The sequence below is a fragment of the Notolepis coatsorum genome (genome assembly GCF_963971535.1).
Source record: "Notolepis coatsorum genome assembly, chromosome: 2".
NCBI classification, from domain to species: domain Eukaryota; kingdom Metazoa; phylum Chordata; class Actinopteri; order Aulopiformes; family Paralepididae; genus Notolepis; species Notolepis coatsorum.
This window is the reverse complement of record NC_140166.1, coordinates 189,936,551-189,963,838: the sequence shown is the minus strand read 5'-3', so window position 1 is coordinate 189,963,838 and position 27,288 is coordinate 189,936,551. Positions and strand designations below refer to the sequence as shown.

General features: G+C 44.2%; 1 protein-coding gene across 1 annotated transcript in view; it reads right to left on the bottom strand.

Annotated features, from left to right (window-relative positions):
* celf5a (cugbp, Elav-like family member 5a) overlaps nucleotides 1–6,204 on the bottom strand; it is a gene marked incomplete at both ends in the record, with an annotated part of 22,208 nt that extends 16,004 nt beyond the window's left edge. Inside the window, one exon of the mRNA XM_084308432.1 lies at nucleotides 5,775–6,204. Coding sequence (XP_084164558.1) covers nucleotides 5,775–6,204 — 430 coding nt within the window. The remainder of the gene's footprint in view (nucleotides 1–5,774) is intronic.
* Nucleotides 6,205–27,288: the final 21,084 nt, after the last annotated feature.

The following is a 27,288-nucleotide window of genomic DNA, read 5'->3' as shown; positions in this document are numbered from 1 at the left end:
GCGGAAAGACTCTCACAATATACAATCTAAAATCGAATCCATCAAATTGCCTAAATAATCGTGATGAATCGCAAATCAATTTCAAATCCAATCGTGACCCCCGCCCCCCCCCCCCCCCCCCCAAAAATCTAAATCAAATCATGAGATCATGAGCATTCCCAAAATGCTGTCAAAATGCATGAACATAATCCAATTTCTGCCATAAAAACGTTACATTTGTCTATTCTCCTACTCCGTTAAAATGGAAATCCTTGATTCCTCGCGTAGCATAAAATATGCCTGCTTTCATCAATAACCATAAAACCATGTGCTCTGTACCTGCTGAGAGGTCTAAGCTAAATGAAAAGACTCCATCAGTGGACGGCTGGCTGCCTGTACGGTTATGAATATCATCAGTGCGCAGTATGAGTACCATCTATGATCTCCCATACAGCTCTGGTTATAGTCTGTAAGTGAATTTGCTCCCATCTGTTTTCCCAGAGGGGATGCTGTCCTACAACAGTGCCGTGATCTCCGGCGCTTTTCCATACAAGCCCCATTCTCAATATGGAGAGAGAGAGAGACAGACTCACACACTTATATCATATGAGAAAGAGAGAGAGAGAGAGAGAGAGAGAGAGAGAGAGAGAGAGAGAGAGAGAGAGAGAGAGAGAGAGAGAGAGAGAGGGCTTTGGCAAAACAAAGATGATTAGATTAGTTTTGTCAACAACGCTGCGCTGCCTTTCAGGTGGAATACTCTGCAGGGAGTATACTCCAGTCCCCTCTCATACCATCTCATATGATGTGACGCATATTTCGCTCCATCATCTCGTCCCTCCTCCTTCCCCTCCGTCTCTCCCTTATCTTATTGCTAGAAACACCCCATGGAGGAACCCTATCAGTCAGACCAGCTTGGAGGGGAGAGTAGGGGGAGGAAAAAAAAACTTGAATAAATATTTCATTAGATTATTCCATGATTTAATGTGCCACTGCTTGGCTGCGGTTCTATATGGCAATATCTCTGGTCCATTTATAAATGCATTAACACAATGATCCCCCGACACTGGCTTAATATTGATACTGGTCCGCTGCAGACAGCAGATGGGAGCTGCACAGGGATGTGCTGTCTGTCTGTCTGCCTGCCTGTCTGTCTGTCTGTCTGTCTGCCTGTCTGTCTGTCTGTCTGTCTGTCTGTCTGTCTGTCTGTCTGTCTGTATGTCTGTCTGCCTGCCTGTCTGTCTGCCTGTCTGTCTGCCTGCCTGCATGTCTGTCTGTCTGTCTGCCTGTCTGTCTGTCTGTCTGTCTGTCTGCCTGTCTGTCTGTCTGTCTGTCTGTCTGTCTGTCTGTCTGTCTGTCTGTCTGTCTGTCTGTATGTCTGTCTGTCTGTCTGTCTGTCTGTCTGTCTGTCTGTCTGTCTGTCTGTCCGTCCGTCCGTCCGTCCGTCCGTCCGTCCGTCCACAGTGCTGAATCACTCCTGCCATACCCTTTCCTTTCCTTTCCTTTCTCTCTCTCTCTCTTTGTATGTTAATGTTGTGTATGTGTGTGTGTGTGTGTGTGCGTGCGTGCGTGTGTGTATGTGTGTGTGTGTGTGTGTGTGTGTGTGTGTGTGTGTGTGTGTGTGTGTGTGTGTGTGTGTGTGTGTGTGTGTGTGTGTGTGTGTGTGTGTGTGTGTGCGTGCATCTGTGTGTGCACTGGTCGGGATTGCATGTGCTGTCAGTGAAAGCTAATTAGAACCAAAGGGAGAAGTTTTCACAGCCAGTGATAAATTCGACATCAGGAAATCCTCTACCTATTAATACCAATTGGGCGACAATAATTGGCAGGCCATCGACAGCGTGGGCAGAATTAATCATTTGAAGAGGGAGAGTAGACTGAGGTTTTAATTGGCGGAGGCAGCCACTGTTAAGAGAGACAACCAGCTGATCACCCAGGAGACCGCTGCTTCAGACAATGCACATTTAGCTAATCCTCCAGAGTGGAGTTATTATGGCCACGCATTATTATCACGCTTTACAAACTAATTCCATGTTTTCCCTCATGGATTACCCAGAAAAAGAAGGAAAAAAAACATCAGTCGTATAAGGCTGGAATTAATAAACAAACACATGACATCAGACTGTGTCAACATACCGACCCTCGGAATGACGGAAACCTAAGCACTCACTATTATACTTGGTGTGATATACGTGTGTGTGTGTGTGTGTGTGTGTGTGTGTGTGTGTGTGTGTGTGTGTGTGTGTGTGTGTGTGTGTGTGTGTGTGTGTGTGTGTGTGTGTGTGTGTGTGTGTGTGTGTGTGCATGCGCGCGTGTCTTCATACATTCATGTGTCTGTGTCTGACAATGGATGAGTCTCTATGTGAGACATTCCACAGTAATTCCATCAAGACCATCTTACTCGTAATCCTTTTTGGTTAATAAGAAAATTAACAATAAAATATCCCCATCGCAAACAGTAGACATGTAATGGTTTGATTACTCATTGTTAATTATGTGGCTGGGATTTGTCACATTCTAAACTAATGTATTTAACTAAACACGACTTGTTTGAATATGATGAATATGAGTATTAATTCAGTTTGACATGTATATATGTGAGGTATACTCTGGAAATAACCTCAGATTTGTTTACTTAATTGAGAGAAGAAATTCTGGTTCAGATTAAACTAGCCAATCTCTAAAATGACTATAGGATGGAACATGAAATTAGTTAGCTTTGAACACAAACCAGGTTTCTGTTTTAATTCTCCTTTTTCTCACTTAAAAATGTGTTTTATTTAGGTGGAGTAACAAAGATGAGTTAAAAACAAAAGTTCTCCCTATCTTCCATTTACACTCTTGTTTTTCATTCTGACTTGTTTTTGATGTTTATGTTCATATTTATACGGTATGACAAAGACTGTTGATAATCAGTGAAGATAATGAGGGACCTCTTTGGACCCTGAGGCAGAAAGCACACAGAGCTGAAAGTGAATACAAACACGTTTCATTAGAAGTCCGGTCCCTACACAGAGCTACATAGAACAAAGACGGTACAAACTGATGGCAACAATGATATGAAGACGAGTTGAGAGACTAAATGAAGATAACTTAACTGGATGTAATTTCTCCTAGAAGAAAAACGGACTGAAATCATTTCACTTTTAAAAATCTATTCCAAACCTATTTCGCTGTACAAAAGACTCTCTAGGTAACTAAATTGTCTGAGCCTTGGACTTGGACACACACCGATACCAACTAAATACTGCAATCATCATGCAACATACGGAGACACAAATAAACACATACACAAATGCCAAATGTCCGCTATTGAGAAATGCCTTCCCTTCACCATATTGACAATATCAACTCCGGAATCAATGGTATTTGATACGGCCGGATTAGAGTGGGCAGCTGGTTTGATGTAATATGCCTGTCATATACGTAGTGTAGTATAACACAATGTGATACAGCATGTTTGGCTATGAATTGTGGATGTTTCTTACAAGTGAACTTAAACCTTGAACTTGTTAACCAAATGTGTTCATAACAGATATTTGGCAGGTGGCAGCCAATAAGATACAGTCAGTAAGAGAAATGGATTTATGGAGTAGGGACATAACATTATGAATGACACTGTGTCTTCTGCATAACAGATAATTTAGATTCTATTAATCATCTTCTCAACAGCTTTCTAGTTTTTATGTTTAACATTACATGAGCTAATAAATCTCTCTATATATATATTGGGAAAGCTTTGTATAATAATGATGACAAAATATTTTCTATTTTTGATACACTGTCATCAAGACAGAGACTTCTTGCAGATAACCTTTGTAATGGCAGGCACATTTCTAATCATTATGAAGGTGATCCTATATGTCACACAAGACATGATATTGTGATGATAGCACGTGTCGCAAGTGCCATTTACATGACTGCCATTGTCATTTGTGTGTTCTAAATGTCAGTCCAATAAATGTCTTATCTAGTACCCTGTAGCAGCCATCACACATCAACAGCTGCTGGGCCTGAATGTGACACACAAAAAAAGAACAAATAAAGGAGAAGGTCTGAGCATCATTGTGTCTTAACACTAACAGTAGTTTTTTTTTTTTTTTTACTTTTCCCAGTCTTGGTCTAAAGTGGGACAATAGTACCTTCTTTTGAGTCAATCCTACAGGCCAAGAGACACATTCACTGAATTACCTGTAGCACTAATATGTACAGTGTTGTAGTGCTGTTTCCTGAGGAAGTGGGGGAGCTGTCCGACTATGATTAGAGCGTGGACAGTGTCTACACAGTGTGTGTACAGTGCCCCCCCCCCCCACACACACACACACTACACCCGTGCATGTACATCAAGGGACGTGTTGGCTATGGTGGGCCATGCTTCCCAAACATAGACATGTCGTTGCAGGCAACTATATCAAGTGGCATAATCATAATGTGGCAAATGTGTTCATACAAAACTTGCAAACAATAGCTATAGTGTAAAGCAATAGCCTCACATTGAATTCTCAAAGATGTCATGCTCCTTGTCAATTTCACTACAAGATACAATTATATCATGTCATATTTTGATTTGATTATAACAACAACACATGACCAAAGTTGGAATGTATTACATTTAAATTATAGGCCTAGCTTTAACTTGGTGGCTAGTGTTGTGATGGTGGTGGGGTGGTGGTGGTGGTGGTGGTGATGATGATGACGATGGCGATGATGATGATGATAATGATGATACAATTATTATTGATGATGTATAGGCTACAGTTCACTGAATATGAGGGGGACCTCAATTGTTAAATAAAATAACGTCAGTAGTCTACATCATATCATCAATATCGAACGCTGAGGTTGTCACGTAATGTTCATAAATGTGTGTATTTCCCTCTCCTCCCACGAGGCTTTCATTTCAGCACGAGCCGCGCGGCACCACTGTTCGCGTCGTATAGCGACGTGACGTCCGATCATCTTGTGTCAGTCCTTGCGTCCCTATTTTGAGACATTGTGGTATGGGATTGATTTCGTCGTATCAGGTTTGTGCAACCAGCCCGCTCCATACACACACACACACACACACACACACACACACACACACACACACACACACACGCACACACACACACACACACACACACACACACACACACACACACACACACGGAGAGATGTTAAAGAAAGCATAATGATGAATAAATGATGACGCCCCTCCGCAAAAGATGGGACTGGCAACGGGAGGGCTCTTTAAAAATGCACCCTTTACACGCGCCTCTGCCCCACTTCTGAGAGCGCGCTAAGAAAATACAATTCAATTTGCAATAAAATAAAGATAACGACGACCATAGTTTTGTAGACCCACAACAAGCCGACCATTTCTGACATTTGTCCAAACGTTAAAAAAAAACGCGCTCATTTTATGCAGCCTAAAATAATCAAATAAGAAATCAAATGCACAATAATGGATTCTTCATATTGACAAATTGCTTAGGCTAGCCGTTGAGAAATATTAGGCTGTCTTCAAATGCAGGGGAACTTGAAATTCCAAACCCCAAATATAGTCCAAATCAGGCCACCCTACCGTGCACGTTAGACGAAAATGTGCACGCATTTTTTTCTGACTTACTAGAATTGTTGACCACTCTACTATCAAGCCTGCAGGTTACATACAAAAAAAAATCTCCACAACATTTTGTGACATGGAAAACACGCATATTTTGAGACTTAATATTTTGACACAACAACAACCCTGGTCAAATGGCACAGAGCAATTATAGGCGATTATTATGATCGGCTATTGGCCTTGCAGCCGTTACCTTTGTGCATGCCGGTGTAACGGTCCTTGAGCACTGTCAGTTCGTGGATCTTCCCAAACTGTTCAAACAGAGGTTTCAGGTCCTTCTCCTCCAGGTTCCGCGGTATCTGCCCGATAAACAGCTTTATGGCATCTTGGTCTTTCATGGTGCCGCTCTCCGGATGAATGGAAATGGATTCTGACCCGTTCATGGGTTTCGGATATGTGATCTGAGGAGGATACTGGTGCTGGTGGTGTGGGAAAAGTAGCAGTGGTTGGTGTTGGCTCGGTGGTGGTGGTAGTACCCCCGGTCCGGTGGTGAAAACCAGCTGGCTGGAGTGATGCTGGGGATGCTGCTGGAGATGCGGCTCCCTTCTTGTTTCAGTCTGGTGAGTGAATCTGGCCATTCTGAGCTCGGAGCACAGTGGAGGATAGTGACACCACGCACACATACACACAGACACACTCACGCACACACACTGTGTGAGAGTCAGAGCAAGCACTCAGCTGGAAACCAGGCTGACTTTCTATCCGACACACAAACAACACACTCGCGCACACACACGGTAGTACAAGAAAGGGGAGGGGATGGCGGGGAGGAGGGGAGAGGGGGGGGGGGGGACGACGATAGTGCTACACGAGAGAGAGAGAGCGCGATCTTCACCGCTCTGGAGCGACACCCACAGTTATATGTGTGGTACTGCAACACACAAGAAAGCAGTTGAGAAGGCTGTGGCTGGCAGTGACTGTCAACCTTTTTCATGTCAAAGGAGTCAAAGGACCCCCAAATTGATATAGGTTGATAAAAATGTTATCTTAGGGACCCAATTTTGCTAGATCAAAGCCTATAATTGCATAATTGTCTAATATAGGTGGGGAGATGAGAGTGGAGAGAGTTAACCCTATGATCAGAGGAGTCATTCTAATTATCTCATTGGGCTACCTTATAGGAAATCATAGTGACATTTAAACTATCCTCCATTTATCTCTTTCCCTGTGGAACCCCCTGGAGGACCCCAGGTTGCAAACCCTGGTGGTGTATGATGGCATGCCTAGCCTAGGGCTATGGAGATGTGTAGTTGCATAGGATTTTGTTAGGTTGTGACTTGCATATGAAAAACTTTATTTTACAATTATTTTCTCCATTCTATAATAATAAAAACAAAATAATACAAATGTTAATGTTATTCGGGTAAAAAAAAGACATTTATTAAATTATAAATATATTATTTATAAATAATAAATAATAACAATAACATACATGCACAAATGGTCCTTATCCTCACTTTGTTAGAGAGAGAGAGAGAGAGAGAGAGAGAGAGAGAGAGAGAGAGAGAGAGAGAGAGAGAGAGAGAGAGAGAGAGAGAGAGAGAGAGAGAGAGAGAGAGAGAGAGAGAGAGAGAGAGAGAGAGAGAGAGAGCATAGGCTACAATGGGCAGAGGTGCAGACATTGGGCTACAATGGGCAGAGCAGAGGTGCAGACATGGCTGCAGTAGGCTACTGTTGAAGTTATGTGTTATGTATGATTGCATGTAACTGCCTAACTGTTTCCACAAGAGGGCGCTATAGGCGTAGCTATTGAAGCTGACGCCAGGTAAGAGGTATAAAAGGAGTTATTACCTCCCCCTCTGTCTCTTCCTCCGTCGCCTCTCATAAGGAGAAGGTCTCGTGTACTGTTGGGTGCAATGTGATTAAACCACGCCAAAGGCTAAAGAGAGAAACCTTGTCGTCATGAACCTATTATTGTCGCTCCACAGCTGACTCTGTCAACAGGTTATGGGCCCAGATCACACAGGGGCAAAATAATAAGGGTAGCAAGTTTAGCTGAAGTATAGGCCAGTTTAGCACCGGGAGCACCGCGTGGCTAAGGCTAGGCTAACGGGAGCTAAAGCTACGCCTACTATCAAAAGAGGATGGCGACCAAAGGAAGGAGCAAATGGCCCTCGTTCAACGAAAGGGCAGAGGACTATGAGCTCTGGGAAGAGCGAATGTTGTGCTGTATGCACGGAGTGGGGCTGAAGAAAACCATCTTGATGGCCCCCACGGGAGAAGTAACGGCGGAAGCGCGAGCCCTGGACACCAAGCAAAATGCCGACGCATACTGCGAGTTAGCACCACTGCTAGACAACACAAGCTTGGGGCTGATATTCCGCGACACTAAGGACAAAGGCCGAGAGAGCCTGAAAGTGTTGAGAGAACACTATATCGGAAGAGGAAGACCCCGAATCGTATCCCTCTACATAACACTGACCGCGCTGAAGAAAGCGCACACCGAGACTGTCACCGAATACGTCATCAGGGCCGAGCAGATCATTACGGCGCTTAAGAGTGCAGGAGAAGCACAGAGCGATGGACTAATGATGGCGATGGTTATGAGAGGACTACCGGAGCTGTACAAACTGTTCACACTACTGGTGACACACGGTTCAGCGGACATGTCGCTGGGAGAGTTCAAGGCCAAGCTGCGGAACTTTGAGGCCTCAGAAGACACACACCCAGTCGCCACGGAGGCAGGAGAGAGGGTGCTGAAGGCCCGGGCGGCACAGAGAGAGAAGACCAGACCCCCGACGGAGCTGGCGTGTTGGCGATGCGGAAAGATAACTGCACAAAGACTGTTTGGTGTAGCTTCTGTAAGAGCACGGGGCACACAGACAAAGTGTGTAGAAAGAAACGCGACCAGAGCGCTCGGTACACACATGGACAAGATGGCGGCTGTGGACAAGATGGCGACAACGGTGGTCGTGAGGCGAGTTGAGACTGTGGTAAAGCTTAGGTGGTGTTTCATATAAGGACTCGGACAGCGTGGCCATTTCAAGTAACGTCTTTATTCATCTAACACAACTGTGCCTGCGCCACGCCTTACAGCAACAGCTATGGATACCTGTAAGGGACATCCACTACATCTCCCCTTCTCCCAGGAATAAACCTAACATCCTCAAGTATAAACATCCTCCAGTATATTCAGACATCTACTACAGACATCCATTACATCTCTCCTTCTCCCAGGAATAAACCTAACATCCTCAATTATATGTTGAAATACTCTTAAGAGAACCATAATGATGTAACATTACATAACATTCCTGCACAGATAATACAGGTAAGTGCCTTCTAGCTGTAAGGTGAAGCACTCCTTTTTATTTTTATTTTTTTACTGAACGTAGTCCTTGAGCCATTCTGGCGGCTTTATCTGCCGTCTTGGAACATCTCTCACTTTAGTCTCTGTACTCTCTCTCTCTCTAGTCAGGGCGCTTGGTGCTATTTCCTCCTCCGTTGTTTGCTCCTCCTGTGGAGTCGGTGTCTCTTGTGGCTCAGGGAGAGCTTGCAGATGAGCCCTATTCCTCCTCACCACCTCTTCTCCTGCCCGGACCACATAGGAGCGTGGCGTGTCAGCCTTCCTGAGCACCGTAGCTGGCCGTTTTGAGGTGGAGATCCACACCGATTGACCCGGTCTCAGTTCCGGCCTCTGTATGGCCCGGTGTCTCTCATTAAAGTTCTGTGTCTGTCTCAGTTTCAGTTGGTAGTCCTTTTCCTGAAAGGCCTTTGTTTTGGGCCATTGTGGTTTCAGGTGGGCAGGCGCCTGTGGCAGTGGGGAGCGGAGCTTCCTGCCCATCAGGAGCTCAGCAGGTGATGGTCCATGCTGCAATGGTGTGACTCTGTACGCTAACAGTGCCCTGTGTGGGTCTTCATTCTTACTCAACAGTGACTTAGCCGTCTTGACAGCTCTCTCTGCCTCTCCATTGCTCTGGGCAAAGTACGGGCTACTTGTCACATGAGCAAAGTCATAATCTGTGGCAAAGGCGGCAAACTCCGCTGACGCAAACTGTGGACCATTATCACTCCGCAGGACCTCTGGGACCCCGTGTCTGGAGTACATGGCCTTTAACGCCTCGATCACTCCTTTAGTTGTGGTAATGGGGGTTTTCTCTATTTCAATGTACCTTGAATAGTAGTCTACTGCTAACAGGTAGGTGGAGCAGCGGGACGAGAGGACTTCATCTTCGGGGCGCAGACAACGTACGTCACCCAGCCAACGCAGCAGCAGCAGGTCCAAAGGAAGGGACTGATCGTGGACACAGGTGCGTCGTCCCACATCATCAACGACAGGAATCGATTCAAGAACTTTGACAACACCTTCGAGCCAGAGAGACACAGCATGGAGCTGGCAGACGGGAAGCGCACTTTCGGGTTGGCGCAAGGGAGAGGAGACGCACAGGTATGCCTCATAGACAGTGAGGGGCGCCGGTGTACAGTGACGTTAAAGAACGCTCTCTACATACCCTCATTCCCACAAGAACTATTCTCTGTAAAATCTGCTACTGCGAACGGTGCCAAAGTGTTCTTCAATGAAGGTAAAGATGTTCTTGTAGAGCCTGACGGTACGCGATTTAACATAGAGGTGTACAAGAGAATGTATTATCTACAAACAGAGTGTAATGATAACGATAAGTGTAATAATAATGATATGTGTAATGTGACTGTCAGTCACAATATTCAGACATGGCATGAGATCATGGGTCATTGTAATTACGAGGATTTACTGAAACTGCAAGCAGTGACAGAAGGCATGCACATTAACGGTGAAAAGCATAGACCGAACAAAGAATGTGAAGTGTGCATAAAGGGGAAGTTCACTCAATCGAGAAACAGAAGTCCCACAGAAAAGGTAAAGGTACCACTTGAGCTAGTTAACACAGATCTAGCCGGTCCAGTAAGCAACGAGTCCATAGGTGGTTTTAAATATGTACAGTCTTTTACAGATGTGTGTACAGGGGCAGTGTTTGTTTACTTTCTCAAAGCAAAGAGTGACACACTCCAGGCCACGGAGAAATTCCTTGCAGATGTAGCCCCTTATGGCAACATAAGATGCTTGAGGTCCGACAACGGAACCGAGTTCACAAATAGAGAGTTCCAATCACTGTTGAGAACGAACAAGATAAGACACGAGACGTCATGTTCTTACTCCCCGCACCAGAACGGGGTGGCAGAGAGGGAAGGACGTACTCTTTTAGAAATGGCTAGGTGTAAGCTAATAGATGGTAACTTACCTAAGAGTCTATGGCATTATGCGGTACAAGAAGCCGCTTACACCAGAAACAGGTGTTTTAATAAGCACACAGGCACCACCCCGTATACAGCACTGACAGGGAAAAAGTGTAATCTAGTTAGAATGCACAAATTTGGATCAGTGTGTTATGCTTACCAGCAGGACAGAGGAAAGCTCGAGTCCAGATGTGAAAAAGGACTCTTTGTAGGGCACGACAAAGGAAGCCCCGCTTTTCTAGTCTATTATCCCGGTAAAGGGAAAGTGCAAAAACACAGGCTAGTCAAATTTGTCACAAAGACAACATGTGAGAACGAGACACAGACAGAGGAGCCAGAGCTGGACTCCAGAGTAAGGTGTGAAGAAACAGAGACACCTCAGCCTAGTGTACTTAGCACAGTTGTGCAGACAGACAGTCAGCAACCTCCAGAGGATGATGACGAGGAGCACCCGAGGGTGACGTCACGTGCCTCATGCATTGGGAGGTATCCCTCACGGGAACACAAACCCCCAAAGTATCTGAAAGACTATGCCCAGAGAGAAAGTGACGAGGATGACAGTACACTTTAGCATTGATTACTGCTACAGAGTAGTGAGTGGAGTACCTCAGACCTTTAAAGAGGCGATGGTGTCCCCTGAATCAAGAAAATGGGAGAGAGCAATGGATGAGGAGATGAGGTCCCTAGAGGACAACCACACCTTTACTCTAACCAAGTTACCAGAGGGCAGACAGACAGTGGGAGGAAAATGGGCGAACTCAATCAAAGAGGGTATTGAAGGCCACAACAAGTACAAAGCCAGGTTTGTAGCTAAAGGTTACAGTCAGAGGGAGGGGATAGACTACGGTGAAACATTCTCCCCCACAGCCAATCTGACCAGTGTAAGGGTAGTGATGCAGAAAGCAGCTGAGGACAGTTTGATTTTACACCAGATGGATGTGAAGACAGTCTACCTGCACGTACCCATAGATAGGGAGATATATATGGAACAACCTGAAGGTTACGAGAACAAAGGAGAGAAGCTAGTGTGTAAGCTAGAAAAATCCATTTACGGCCTGAAACAGTCTGGGCGGAATTGGAACGAGATGCTTCATACATGTCTCATTGAAGATCACTTCCTACAGAACCCAGTAGACCCCTGTGTTTACTCAAGGGAGTCAAAAGAGTCAGGAAAAGTGATAATTGTAATTTGGGTGGATGATTTGATCATCGCAGCGGACAACACTAGAAACCTAGAGCAGGTGAAAAGTATGCTCTCCACCAGATTCAAAATGAAAGACCTATGCAGGTTAAAGCATTTTCTAGGCATTTACATCTAGGCATGGACTTCGAACAGTCAAAAACTAGACTACCAAGAGGATGCTCAGAAATTGACAGATGTAAAAATGTACAGAGAAGCTGTAGGTAGCCTCATTTATTTGAGAACATGTACTCGCCCTGACCTATGTTTTGTAGTGAGTAAATTGTCACAGCATTTTGCTGATCCCACAGAGGAGCACTGGATTACAGCAAAACATGTTTTTCATTATCTCAAAGTTACAGCAGATAAACAGCTTTGTTTCAGAAAGAGCAGCGAGGGCTTAGGGCTTAAAGCCTACAGTGATGCAGATTGGGCGGCAGACGCCACAGACAGAAGAAGTACCACAGGGTATTGTGTGAGTTTGAACACAGACAGCTCACTGGTTTCGTGGAAAACAAAGAAACAGCCCACAGTGGCACTGTCAACTTGTGAAGCCGAATACATGGCTCTATGACAATACAGGAATGTATTTATCTAGAACAACTGCTCGAAGAAATGGATACCTATGTATATAAGAAAACTGTTGTTTATGAAGACAACCAGGGAACCATTGCAACTGCTAGAAACCCTGTGTGCCGACAGAGGTGTAAACATGTGGATATAAAATATTATTTCATCAGATCTGTCATCAGGGAAGAAAGGATGACACTTGTTTATTGTCCTACAGACGACATGGTAGCAGACGCTATGACAAAGCCTGTCTCCAAACTGAAATTGAGAAGATTAGCAGAGGTCATGTTTGGTGTGTAAATATTGCCTGTTATGTAATATTGACTGCCATATTCTTTTGATGTTCTGAACTGTATTATCTTCTTTGAAAATTGTTTTTGAAAAAGTTGTACAGTATACAAGACAACCAGAAGTGGGAGTGTTGAAGTTATGTGTTATGTATGATTGCATGTAACTGCCTAACTGTTTCCACAAGAGGGCGCTATAGGCGTAGCTATTGAAGCTGACGCCAGGTAAGAGGTATAAAAGGAGTTGTTACCTCCCCCTCTGTCTCTTCCTCCGTCGCCTCTCATAAGGAGAAGGTCTTGTGTACTGTTGGGTGCAATGTGAATAAACCACGCCAAAGGCTAAAGAGAGAAACCTTGTCGTCAAACCTATTATTGTCACTCCACAGCTGACTCTGTCAACAGCTACAATGGGCAGAGGTGCAGACATGGCTGCAGTAGGCTACAATGGGCAGAGGTGCAGACATGGCTGCAGTAGGCTACAATGGGAAGAGGTGCAGACATGGCTGCAGTAGGCTACAATGGGCAGAGGTGCAGACATGGCTGCAGTAGACTACAATGGGAAGAGGTGCAGAGATGGCTGCAGTAGACTACAATGGGCAGAGGTGCAGACATTATGGGGCCACATCATAATTACTACTGTTAGTTATTATTAGTAACAACTAACTATTAATAATGTTAATGCCATAGGCATTTCATGTAGTGAGTATTTACTCTTGGGATGGGTCCTTGGGCCCCCAAACACCATAGCAGGGGAGCTTTTACACTCCCTGTGTCTTCTGCCGCCTGGGTCATCCATATGCAGTGATAACATGTGCGTTGAGAAAGAATTTATGTTACCAAGTAAAATAAAAACATTCACAGAATTGTACTTTTGTTGGGGGTGGGTGGTTGGGGGGGGGGGGGGGGGTGCTCATAGTGGGCTTTTATCGTTTTGCCAGGTCATTCATTACACATTATGTTGTCGTTCTACTTTTTTTGTAAAAGCATCACCACGTTATTGCCTACTTGATTCCAACTGAATGAACGGAAATCAATACACAGGCTTCTTGCTCCCTCTTCTGGAAATAAGCTAGAGGCTAGAGTGAACTAGCACCCTCATGGGTACTATCAACGGTACATGGAACGGCCACCCCCGAAATAAAATTATCATTAAAAACATGCAGAAATAAAACTTGACAAAACTAAAATCAACAGACAGGCTAGTTTTGTAATGTAAGTTAGCAACAAACACATCTGCTGGACGGTTTTCTAATTACAGCATCTTTAACAGTGGGTTAAATGAAGTGATATCCTGTCTGTGACAACAGGCTCTATAGGCTGGGAGGTGAATCAATACCATCAGGCTTTCTTGTCTGGTGCTGCTGCTGTTACTATGGAGGAACAGCACACCAGGGGGTCCCTCCAAGACCCACAACTTATCGATGGCTCCGTGAGTTCCTTCTGCAGAACCCATTGACTCTGGGTTCAACTCTATACGTGAATGAGGTTGCCATTGAAAGAGACATAGCATAGCAAAGAAAACATAAGTATGGGGCTGGAGCCAAGATGGCAGGGGGCAGAGTAGCTTGCAGGAATATTGCCATATACAATATATGTCTGTTTTCATTGGGTGGAATGGGGGAATAATTTCAGCTCTATTGAACTGGACTCATGAAATTTCTATCTGCAAAGTTGGATAAATGAAAGGCTAGAGAGAGGCAGCGGGCGGGGGTTCACGTCGATGTGACCAGTCAATATAACAGTGGGTGGTAGCTACACAGACATGGTTGCATTTGTTATTGTAAACAAACGTTCTGAAATGTGAATGCAATTCTTTTGAACAGTACGTCTCAGAATGCCCTACAAGATGCCTTTGGTCTGGTTAATAAACCACTTTCCATCGCTACATGGAACCGTTTCTTTTGTTTTGTTTCTTTTAGACGGGGGTTTCTGTTCATTGTGTTATACAGCATATTTATTGATTAGAAGAGGCAGGATATGAACTAAATAGCCATTTGAATAGTTCAAGTTTCAAGTGTGTTTATTAATTATCACAATAAAATACAACAATACTTTACGGTGAAATGCTTGGTTCTGTATGAGCCCCTGGCTGAGAGTGTGCTTCATACAGTAAAAAAAAGTAAGTAAGAAAGTAAGTAAGTAAAAAGTAAGTAAAAAAAAAAGTATGTAAAGAGGAATATACAATATACATATATACAATATACAGTACAATATACAGTCTCAAGTACAACCTAGGTACAGTCTAAGTACAGTGAGTAAAAATGAGTAAACAGTGAGGTACAATGCCGAAAATGAGGTACAAAACTTTGAGGTAAGGTGCAATTGCAAATGAGGTATGAATGTAGTGCAAATCTCTTTAATAATAGATACATATAATGTAGTGTTAAAGTGTCTAAAGTGAGTGTTTGTTTAAAAGTGAGTGTGTGTGCATGTGGATGTGTGTGCAATGAGTGTAGATGATGGGTTGTTACATGGAGTCATTGAGCATCCTGATGGCCTGGGGATAGAAACTCCTTCTGAGTTTCTCTGTACTGGCCATGAGACTCCAGTAGCGCTTGCCTGACCACAGCAGTTCAAAGAGGCAGTTGTTTGAGTGACTAGAGTCTTTGGTTATTCTCTTAGCCTTGGCCCTGCAACACAGTAAATGTCTTGGAGAGTGGGAAGCCCCCCTCCAATTGTGCGTTCGGCTGAACGGGCCACTCTCTGTAGTCTGCTGCAGTCGTGTGCGGTGCTATTCCCAAACCAGGAGGCGATGTTATCAGTCAGGATGCTCTCTATTGTGCATGAGTAGAAGTTCTTAAGGATCTTCTGACTCACGTTGAACTTCCTTAGGCGCCTAAGTAAGTAGAGGCGTTGCCGTCCCTTCTTCACTACACTGTGTGTGGTCCATGTCAAGTCCTCCGATATGTGGACTCCGAGGTACTTAAAACTGTTCACTCTCTCGACCGGTGCCCCGTGCCCCGTGCTGATGGGGCTGTAGTCCCTGGCCCCCGACCTCATAAAGTCCACAAGCAGGGACAGGACCAGGGCAGACGGATTGCTCAGCACTTCGCCTCCTTACTTACATGTGTTGTGAGGGAACAAAAAAAAAAAGGGTAACCAAGCTCTTACTGAACCAGAGGTCTGAGCTGTCACAGCGTTTGTCCAGCAGCCTCTAGAGAAGGTAGAGTGGCTGTGGTCAACACGGGGAGACGGGGACATGAACCTCCAGTTCATGTTTTTTTTTATTGACCATTGCCATTGGTGTTTCGCCTAGCCCTAGCTGAAGGGAGAGACAAGAAATCAATAAGGGTCACACTATTACTGTGTGAACTAAAAAGTTACTTACAATTTAGCTAGCCAGTGTTTATTAGGCTGCTTGTTACCCAGTGTGGAGGCAGAGAGGGAGGCAGCCAGGCCCGATCTGCTCAGCCTGCAGGCTGGGAGGCCCATGGGGAGGCAGAATAGCCATTTAGCATTCTGCGTGCACTTTCAGACACCCACACACAGATCCTCCAATTACCCAAATGCTATGGTATTATCACACGTTCACTCGCTTATTATATTGCACACACATAGGAACCGCACATGCTCGCGCATGCGAAAACAAATGATTGAGCTCGCCAACTTGTCAGAGGCGACATCGGTCCGGACCAGGAACGAGGAACTCTGCGAACGAACTTTGCGATCGACGAAAGCAGACGCTGTCTCGCTGCTAAGGGAAAGGTCCCTCCGCGCTTGGGCTGGCATTGGCAAAGTTCTGAAGCGGTAGCTGCGGTTTAATAAGTGGAAAGTGTTGAAGGTGTCCCCTGGTGCCCAATTCACGGCTGACACTCCCGTTATGCACCGCGAAACATGCTCGCTCTACTGTGAGGTGTTGTTCCAAGGAAATGAGGGTGTGATGTGATGACGGCGTGTCACACTGGAGACAGGCTTATGGACGACTGGCTTAACAGGCTGATGAGACGTGCTAAGCGCAGGCTGCATGTCGGTGCCTTTACATACAGTACCTTTCCTCCCATACGTCACATCCCTCCTTCTGGGAGGAGTAGAACTCTCAGTCAAGTCCCTCTTATTAGGATATACAGTGAAAGATATTTGATTTTGGTTTGTTTATGGTGGTTGGTTGATGTGCTTCTGTGGGATCATGGACTCAAACACACAAAACACAAAGTCATTCTCCCAGGAGTCCACTGTGTGGTTCTTCTTGGTCTGTGCATCACGGCTAGTCTCCCTTGTGCAGGAGCCATCAAGTTGCCCTTTCATCTTGGCTGCAGGCTAAAAGTCTCAGCACCAATTTAACAGGTTCTCTCCCCCCAAACTCTTGAATCACAATGGATTCAAAGAAACTCACACAACATAGGCTACTGAACCAAGCACCCCACCTGCTGCTTTTATTATCGGCAAGGGCCCGTAGGCTCCATCTGAAGCCCACAATATTATCTACATTTTAGATGAGGCATTTTTTAACCTGAACCCTATCATTCTGTTTTCTTTTCATACAGTGTCTTTTTGTATTTAGTTCTGTTCTGTATTACGAGAGCTCAGAATGAATGAATGAATGAATGAATGAATGAATGAAAACTTTATTTAACAGATTGTAGAATGGGTACAATACAGTACGGCTCAATACACACAATTGTTAAGGGGATGCAGACCAGAGAAAGACGTTTGTCTTGTTTACATCAGGGTCCCCCATTTTCAATTCATATTGACATTTATGACATACTCAACATACATGACATTTATGGCATAGGGACATACAGGTATTTAGTACTGATACATTTGTGACATATGCGGTATTTAAATATACAGTACTGTTACCCATAGATCCTGACAGAGTATATACATATGATGGGGAGGGGGTGGGTGGGTGGGTGGGAGAGAAATATACATACGGCGGGGCTTCCTCTGGTGTTGTGGTCGTGGTATTCACTGACCTTTGGGAAGTATTTTGACATGTACATGGGTACCTTAGTCGTATAGAGTATCTTGTAGACCAGGCCCATTGCAAGTTGCTGTACTCTGTCGTCTACTCTAAGCCATCCTAGGTTGTCAAAGTGGGCAGGGGTGAGGTGGGTTCTAGGGGTAAGGTCAAGTAGTAGTCTGACCAGTTTGTTTTGTGATGTTTGTAATCTTGTTTTTAGCGCCTTTGAGCTGCTTTGGTACCATGAGGTGCAAGCATAGTCGTAGTACCCTTGAATGAGTGCTCCTGCCAGAGTCTTCAGGGTATTCTTGTTTACCAGAGAGGAGATCCGGTACAAGAATCTAGTTTGTTGGTTGACTTTTTTTTATTACATTGGATGCCATTTTGTCACAGGAAAGATTTGCCTCTAGGATGGAACCTAGGTAGGTAATTTCATCTTTCCTTTTTACAATATTGTCACCCACTGTAACTGAGAAGCCGTCGGTCTTGCTGAGTTTGTTATTTGAACCGAAGAGAATCGACTCTGTTTTGCCCATGTGTAATGATAGTTTGTTATCAGCGAGCCATATACAGATTTTGCCTAGTTCCGAGCTGAGGGTTTTTTCAACCTGCAACTTGTTCTTGTCAGAGACCAGCAGGGCTGAGTCGTCCACAAACAGGAACAAGTTGCAGTCACAAGCTGACGACATGTCATTTGCATAAATTAGGAACAGTAGCGCTCCTAGTATGCTTCCTTGTGGAACACCACAGCTCACTGTGAGGGGGGGGGATAGAGTACCGTTTACCTCCGCCATCTGTTCTCTCCCCTCCAGGTAGGATTGCATCCAGCTCACTGATAAACTATCAAAACCAATTGCTTTTAGCTTGTCAATCAGAATGGAGTGATTGACAGTGTCGAAGGCCTTTTGTAGGTCCAGCATGACCATGCCGCAGTATTTGCCCGCGTCCACCTCTTGTTTGATGTGGTCGTTCAAATAGAGAAGGCATGTGTCAGTGGAGTGGGATGTTCTGAAGCCAGATTGGAATTCGTAGATTAGATTTTTTTCTGCCAGGTACTTTTCGACCTGTTCGTAGACTATTTTCTCCATGACTTTCGAGATGGAGGTAAGAATAGAAACAGGGCGGTAGTTGCCTGGGTCTAATTTGCTGCCCTTTGTGCAGAGGGGTCACTCTCGCAATTTTGAAGTCCTTGGGGACGTGTCCCTGTTTTATGGAGAGGTTTATTATGTGTGTGATGACTGGGGTGATGGCGGCTGCTGCGTCTCTGAGGAATTTGGAGGGGATGTTGTCATGGCCAGTGGCCTTGTTCGGTTGGAGGGCGCTCAGTTTTTTGAGTACCTCATCGGTTGTTACCATTTCTAGTTTGAAGTCGTCTTTGCGGACCCCTAGGTTTTTGTAGTATTCTACTATGTGTTCTACCCCATAATGCCCTGAGTGGGAGGGTAGTTTGTTTACCAGTGTTGTGGCTATGTTTGTGAAGAAGATGTTTAAGTAATTGGCTACATCCAGCTTGTCTGTGATGAGCGTGTTGTCCGTCTTTATGTTTATGTTTGAGAATCTGGTTTTAAGTTTTTTACTGCAGCCTAGTTGATTATTGAGTAATTTCCAAAGTTCACGTGGTTTGTTTTTGTTTTCCTCAGTTTTGTCATTGATGACATTTTTTTTTGTGGTTTTGATCATGGTGTTTATGTCATTTCTTAGTCTGTTTCTTTGAATTTTTAGTTCAACCACGTGGGCTTGGAGTTCACTGTTTGAGCTTTTGGAAAGCTTTGTCTGACTTTTATGAAGTTCCGAGCATTTTAGCTGTGTCACTCCTGACGATATGTACAGAGCTGGCGGTTTCACTCTGCAGTTCAGCTCATTTCACTCTGTAGTAAAGCAACTTTTCTACAAATACAAGAGATACCCATATAGGCCGTAAGGTGAAGGCTGTACATTTCATCCCATTCCCACCTCAGCGGACTACGCAATTTTCACTCTGGGTGAAAGATATATTGGTGTAGATTTAGGAATAAAAAGCTCTCCATTTAGAATCTACCCGGTTTTGCGCAATCATAATTTTAAAGTCGGGACTAGATCATTCCTCGCGAACGGATACTTGGTCACCGCGTATTGACGTATTGGTGCGAGTCCTGTCACATATCTTGCACTTGACCAATAGCAGCTCTCTTTGTTGCCAAGTTACAGACCACAATAAATTAGTGTAAACAGTAACGTGACGTTAGCATGTCATCCACGGAGTACATCTTGATGAAAATGGACAAAAACACATTCTAACGTTCGCAAAATAGGTTTCTAAACAATGTTATATGCATATAACTGGGCAGAATCTGCACCTGGCTCGCTGATAACAAACTATGATTTCACCTGGGTAAAACAGAGTCCATTCTCTTTGGATCAAATAACAAACTCAGTAAGGCCAACGGCTTCTCTGTTACAGTGGGTGACAATATTGTCACAAGGAAAGATGAAATTACATAACTGGGTTTCATCCTAGAGGCAAATCTTTCCTGTGACAAGATGGCAACCAATGTAATCAAAATAGTTAACCAACGAACAAGATTCTTGTACCGGATCTCCTCTCTGGTAAACAAGAATACCCAGAAGACTCTAACAGGAGCACTCATTCAAGGGTACTACGACTATGCTTGCACCTCATGGTACCAAAGCACCTCAAAGGCACTAAAAACAAGATTACAAACTTCACAAAACAAACTGGTCAGACTACTGCTTGACCTTACTCCTAAAACCCACCTCACCCCTCCCCATTTTGACAACCTAGGAGTAGACGACAGAATACAGCAACTTGCAATGGGCCTGGACTACAAGATATACTACACCACTAAGATACCCATGTACATGTCGAAATACTTCCCAAAGGTCAGTGAATACCACGAACACAACACCAGAGGGAGTTCCACAAATCATGTTCAACCCAGATTCGGCTCAAACAAGGGACCAAACACGTTTAATGTGGAACGCCCTACCCTCAGCCGTAAAATTATGTGAATCCCTACCCACCTTCAAAACCGATCTCAAAGAGCACCTACGGGAGGCTGCAATTCGAAACTGGCCCCGGTAAATGTCCAAACCCCCCCCCCCCCCCCCACCCAACCCCCTCCAATGTACAGTTTCTTCCCCCACAAATGTATATATTCTCTTTTAGAAACTCTCTCTTAACCACAGAACTGTATATTTGTATATCTTGTATGTCATAAATATCTGGATGTATCAGTACTGTATATCTCTTTGTTGTGTATGTCATACATTTTATGATGAATTGAAAATGGGGGACCCTGATGTAAACAAGACGAAAGTCTTTCTCTGGTCTGCATCCCCTTAACAATTGTGTGTATTGAGCCGTACTGTATTGTACCCATTCTGCAATCTGTTAATACAGTTTTCAATCAATCAATCAATTCAATCAATCAATCAATCAATCAATCAATCAATCAATATGCTACTTGCTATAGGCATTGATTGGATACAGCTGAGAAACGGGCCACAACGTACGTGTTATTAACCATCATATCCCCTTCTCTCTACACCAACAACACAGCATTGCACACGCTGTGAAAACGTCTTGAATGTTTCAAAATGTTGCTAAAAAAAATCACACCGATGCATGACGTCCTGTCGGGGAAATTATTCAATAAACCTCCATAAACACACAATCCGTGATGCATGCAGCAAATTTGTATCAAAAACACTTTACCTTGTGATTCCCAACCTGCAATATTAAAGATGCTGGTACAATTTTCTAAAGATTTGTTGTACACATAAAGCAGTTCAGTGGATAGTATAATGAGAAAAAGAATAGACCCACACACTTTTGATCAAGATAATTAATCAATCAAAACACTACACCATTCCCTTAATTTGGAATAATGTCAAACATTTTCAAGTTTGTTTATTATTTATCACAAAAAAATACAGGTACTTTACGATGAAATGCTTGTTCCTGTATGAGCCCCTGAGAGTGTGCCTCATACAGTAAAAATCGCTGTATCCAATCGCTTGCCTATAGCAAGTAGCGTATATGCATATAACATTGTTTAGAAACCTATTTTGCTAACGTTTTATCCATTTTTGTCGAGATGTACTCCGTGGATGACATGCTAACGTCACGTTACTGTTAACCTCGTTCCCAGTTTTATCTCCTCCATGAGATAAAGCCTGGTAAAGAACTACTGCCGAAAGTGTCTGTGGGTTAGAATTTCCGGTGTATGTACTTCCCTGTACAGCCTGTAGCCTGTACTTCCTGTACTTCCGTTTAGACATTTAGGAGGCATATCTTTACCAGCCTACGTTACTGTTTACACAAATGTATTGTGGTCTGTAACTTGGCAACAAAGAGAGCTGCTATTGGTCGAGCACAAGATACATGACAGAACTCGCACCAATACGTCAAATAAAACTACGCTGTGACCAAGTATCCGTTCACGAGGAGAGATCTAGTCCCGACTTTAATATTATGATTGCGCAAAACCGAGTAGATTCTAAATGGAGAACTTTTTATTCCTAAATCTACACCAATAGACCTTTCACCCAGAGTGAAAATTGAGTAGTCCCTCGAGGTGGGAACGAGAATCGCTTTCTAGCCACATTTCAGGCTTCTGGCCTAATAGTGGAATTTCCCTTTATCTGTCATTGTGACACATTCCATGTCTCTATCATGTGATTTTAGTGAATAATGCCACCATCTGGCCAAATTAATGTGCACACCTCTTCCCCATCAGGAAGGAAGTGCCCTCGCTGGCTCTTCCTTGGCACCTTCCCTAGAGGGAATCCCTGCTGCCATCTAAAGCACTGTTCCATTACTATAAAAAACACAAGTGCACTTTGTGAGGTCTACACTTCAAGGCAGTCTACAACGGTGTACACTCAGAGGTGCATTTTACGCGATTTTTCGTTGTTTCCTGTGCCTGTGAACAAACTGTATACAAGTGAAGTAAGTAAACTAAAAATATCAGGCGGCCGGGTATAGCGTAGCGGACTAAGCATCTGTCTACCACCACAGAGACAGTGGGATCGAATCCAGCTGTGGTGCCTCCGGCTTGGCCGACCGTCCATAATTGGCAGTGTTAGCGGGTGGGAAGCCGGCAAGGGTGGGTCCTGGTCGTTGTAAAACAGCGACTCCTACAGATCGGTCGGGGCGCCTGCACAGCAAGGTCTGGTCCTCGGAGAGGTAGTGTGATCCTTCCACACGTTACACTCCCCCAGTGAGAGTCCGCGCTGCCAGGTGAAAAGAAGTGGGGATTGGCTACACATGTGTCGGAGGAAGCATGTGATAGTCTCCGCCCTCCCAGACTGATGGTAGGGGGCAGAGCACGCAATGACCAGATAGGGGATTGGGAATTGGCATAACGACTAACATTGGGATGGGAGAAAAATGGAAAAAGAAAGGGGGAAAAAGAGAAAAAAAGTAAACTAAAAATATCAGGATAATTATAATAATTACATTTTCGGACTCATTAGGCTACTGTGTAATTACTTCACCATTACCCCCCTAAAGCTTTAGATTTCCCTGTTGTCTGCATAGGGGCATTTCATTTGAATCCCCCGCTCCCCAAGACGAAAGTCTTTCTCTGGTCTGCATCCCCTTAACAATTGTGTGTATTGAGCCGTACTGTATTGTACCCATTCTACAATCTGTTAATAAAGTTTTCAATCAATCAATCAATCCCCCTCATACCCTGCTCCTCTGCTCTGCACGTGCAGTGCTGTGCTACGTATTTCCAGGGGCAGAGGGAAAGCCAGGGAGGGCATGGCAAATTATTTATGAAACGTAGCCTTGTTCACAAGTGACACATCACTTCCTGTCTATCATGCGACAGTGGCAGTCGATGTGTCCTTGAGCAAGACACTTAACTCCTAACTGCTCCCAATGAGCAGGTTGGCACCTTGCATGGTTGCCTCTGCTGTCGGTGTGTGAATGGGTGAATGTGAGGAACAAATTGTAAAGTGCTTTGGATAAAAGCGCTATATAAATGCACCATTTACCATTTTGATGCATCTTTACAACGTTGGATTGGGTGTGAATGAATGAATGAATGAATGAATGAATGAATGAATGAATGAATGAATGAATGAATGAATGAATGAAAACTTTATTTAACAGATTGCAGAATGGGTACAATACAGTACGGCTCAATACATACAATTGTTAAGGGGATGCAGACCTGAGAAAGACGTTTGTCTTGTTTCCATCAGGGTCCCCCATTTTCAATTCATCATATGACACACACGACATACAGATAGACAGTACTGCTACATCTATACATTTATGACGTACCAGATTTTCAAATACAGTACTGTTTGTGATACTAAAGAAATCCAGAAAAAGAGTGTATATACATTTGACATAGAAACTGTGCATTGGAGGAGGTTGGGTAGGTGGGGTGCGGCTGTACATTGGAGGTGTGGGGGGGGGGGGGGGGGGGGGGGAGGGGGACACTGTACATTGGAATACTGACATACATTTGACATAGAAACTGTACATTGGAGGAGGTTGGGTAGGTGGGGTGGGGTTGGTACATTGGAGGTGGGGGTGGGGCTGTCCACTGCTCAGGCACTCTAGGACAGTGGTTCCCAAACTAAATGAAATAGAAAATGTATATAATATAATTTGAATTACAAATAAAATTGTAAAACCGTTGTGTAATATAAAACATGGTATTATAGTTTGTTATTCTCATGTGTGTGTGGCTTTGTGAGTGCGTGCGCGAGCGCACGTCCCATCTCCGGTCTAGCTGACTGTACCCCTGGCTCTCTTATCATCAGCATTATGAGATAGTAACTAAATAGTAATGCACAGCCACTTGGAAAAGTAACTGTAATCAGATTACTGGCTTGTAAAAAGTAGCCAGTTAGATTACTATTTACTGAAAAAAGTTATCAGATTAGAGTAACTAGTTACTGGCATCACTGATTGATACTTATTCTTCAGTATCAGTATTCCTTCAGTCTAGGAATAATACTAGGCACATTTATTAGTTGCACTTACAATTTATAACCACAAGGTGGAAACAGTGAACTATCCTGATTTCCTGGTTATGTAGGGTCATTCAGGTCTGATTTACCAGAACAAAATGTACTGTCAATGATTCCCAATATGATGTATTACATGTCATACACTGTGGACATTCTGTAATTCTTTTGGAACATGAAATATATGTCCATCTGCTCTCCATTTCTACAGATCATTTTACTGAGCAATGGCATTCACAGTTTTAACATACATTAATTAGTCTCCCACCTGTCACAATATAGCTGAAGAAAAATTGCCCAGGTCTACAAATCCACTCCACAGAATGAAGAGAGAAAAAGATGTATAGCTCTATTTTATTTTTCCTTTTCCTTTTTTTATTAGTAGCATTTGCTCTGACATTGCGTTTAATGGCTGCCATTTATTTTCAATGTGTTTGAATGAATCTATGCAAGGCCTGGATAATGTGAAGCTTTCTGAAGGGTTTAACTTTCATAGTGCAATATTTTACCGCATGATGACCATGTAATACAATCAGAATCAGAAAAAGAAAGGTTTCATCCCACAGAGGGAAACTCAGTTGGCCTTTGCGCATGTAAATAGTAAATGGTGCATTTATATAGGGCTTTTATCCAAAGCGCTTTACAATTTGTTCCTCACATTTTACCCACATTCACACACCGACGGCGGAGGCAACCATGCAAGGTGCCAACCTGCTCATCGGGAGCAGTTAGGGGTTCTGTATCACACTAGCTCACGCTCAGCGTCTCATGCATATATCTCGCTTCAGCATATATACACTGAATAAATTTCAAAATGTACCTTTAAATGCCAGCATTCATCTGGTCACACCCCCATCCGCTTACCTAGCAGGGGTGGTGCCACACACTCATCTCCTTCTCAAATTTCATCACAAGCAACGTGTTGCTATATGCCCACTTGACGTGGAGAAAAATATTAGCTGGAAAAGCAATGTTTACGAGGAAAGGAAGAACAAGGAGATACGTTGACATCATATCTTTATTTTCTCTCTCACTATTTTCGAGAAAATACGGCGATATTGTCTTCGTCACTGGAGTGTCTGGAAGATGGTGATCATTCTAAAAATCCTCCACCGGTTTTCGTATTGGGAGCACGCCGCTGCATGCCTCTCAACTGCAGTTCCTTGCTGTGTTGGTTGGGGTGAAACCTTTCAGGACACAGCTGAACTGTAGGACGCGCCGCTGTTGTGAGAAGCGGTGGGTTTCAGGTTGGGTGAGTACTGTTTGCTTGCGGCTCCACTTGTCTGTTAGTGCTATGGGGGCTAACTGACAATGTTTACGAACACCGGCCCCAGTTTAAGGTCTTTTGGTTCAGCCTCTTGGGCAGCAGCGGAAGACCTTGATCTGAAGCCCATTATAGTTTGACTAGTGGGCCACGACCATTAACACTGGTGATCCCTGTGTTTTCTGGACGAGTGGATATCTCTCTGTCACCGTGTTAAGGCCCCATCTTTCATAGCCAAATGAGAGTATTCCCTCACGAGGAGATATGGGCATAGATGTTCTTTAGCGGAAGATCTGTGTTCAAAGTCAGCTACACAGGCCAGTTGGGTATTGTGCTGGCTCCGTCGGGTGTTGGTAAAATCACCATTGTAAAACTGTGTTAACATCTTGTTTCTCTTTTCTCTTAAAAAGTGAGGAGGGTTTCAGAACGGTGGCCTGTCTGGGTGAGTGTTATATCATTGTGTACAAGTTCAGGTGATAGCTGCTTAGCTTACGGTTAGCCAGTCAGCTGTTAGCTGCGGCGCTAGCCTGCTGTGATCACTAGGAAACGTTAGCTTGCTGCTATCGGCCAAGGCCCAGCGCGGGGTGGTTCCGGCTCCTCGCGCGCCGCCGCGAGCTCCCCTCTGGTCGCGTGCGCCGTTTGCTTGGCGTCTCGCGGGCAGGGGCAGTAGCGACCGACGGTTGGAGCGGCCGTTAGCTTAATGCTACTCTGTTGAACGTGCTTTGATTATAACATGTTTTAAACACTCTTGACTACGACGTCATCTTTGACAGAGGATGTTCGTCGAACCTGCCCTGGGCCAGGACGGCAAAGCCTGCGTCAACAAAGGGGACCGTAGCGACGGGTTGGAGCGGCGACGCTGCCCAGATCGAACAACACAGGACGGCTGTGTTTTTCTACGGTGTCTTGAGACTGCACTTCGTTGATCTACGCTCCGGGTAGGCCAGGTCTGACCAGACCTTGTACACTTCTTCTGGCTTTCCCTTCTAAATGTTTTGTAAATAACGATGTTTTCCAAAACGAGTGTTACTGCACTACATTTAGGATACGACGCGAGTTGTGTGTGAATTGTCTTGTCACTAGGTATTTAGCTTCTCCGTGCAAATCGGGTTGTTGTTTCAGATGTGAAAATGATCTGGTTTGTTGTGTTGAGAAACATCATGTGTGTTTATATGTACCGTGTACTCACAACTAAGGGGGTTAACTAACCTATAAAGCTATGCTTAGTGACAAATGAGTAAAGAATGTTCTTTTCTCAGCCTGTAATGACAATGAACAGTGTGTTCACATATTAAC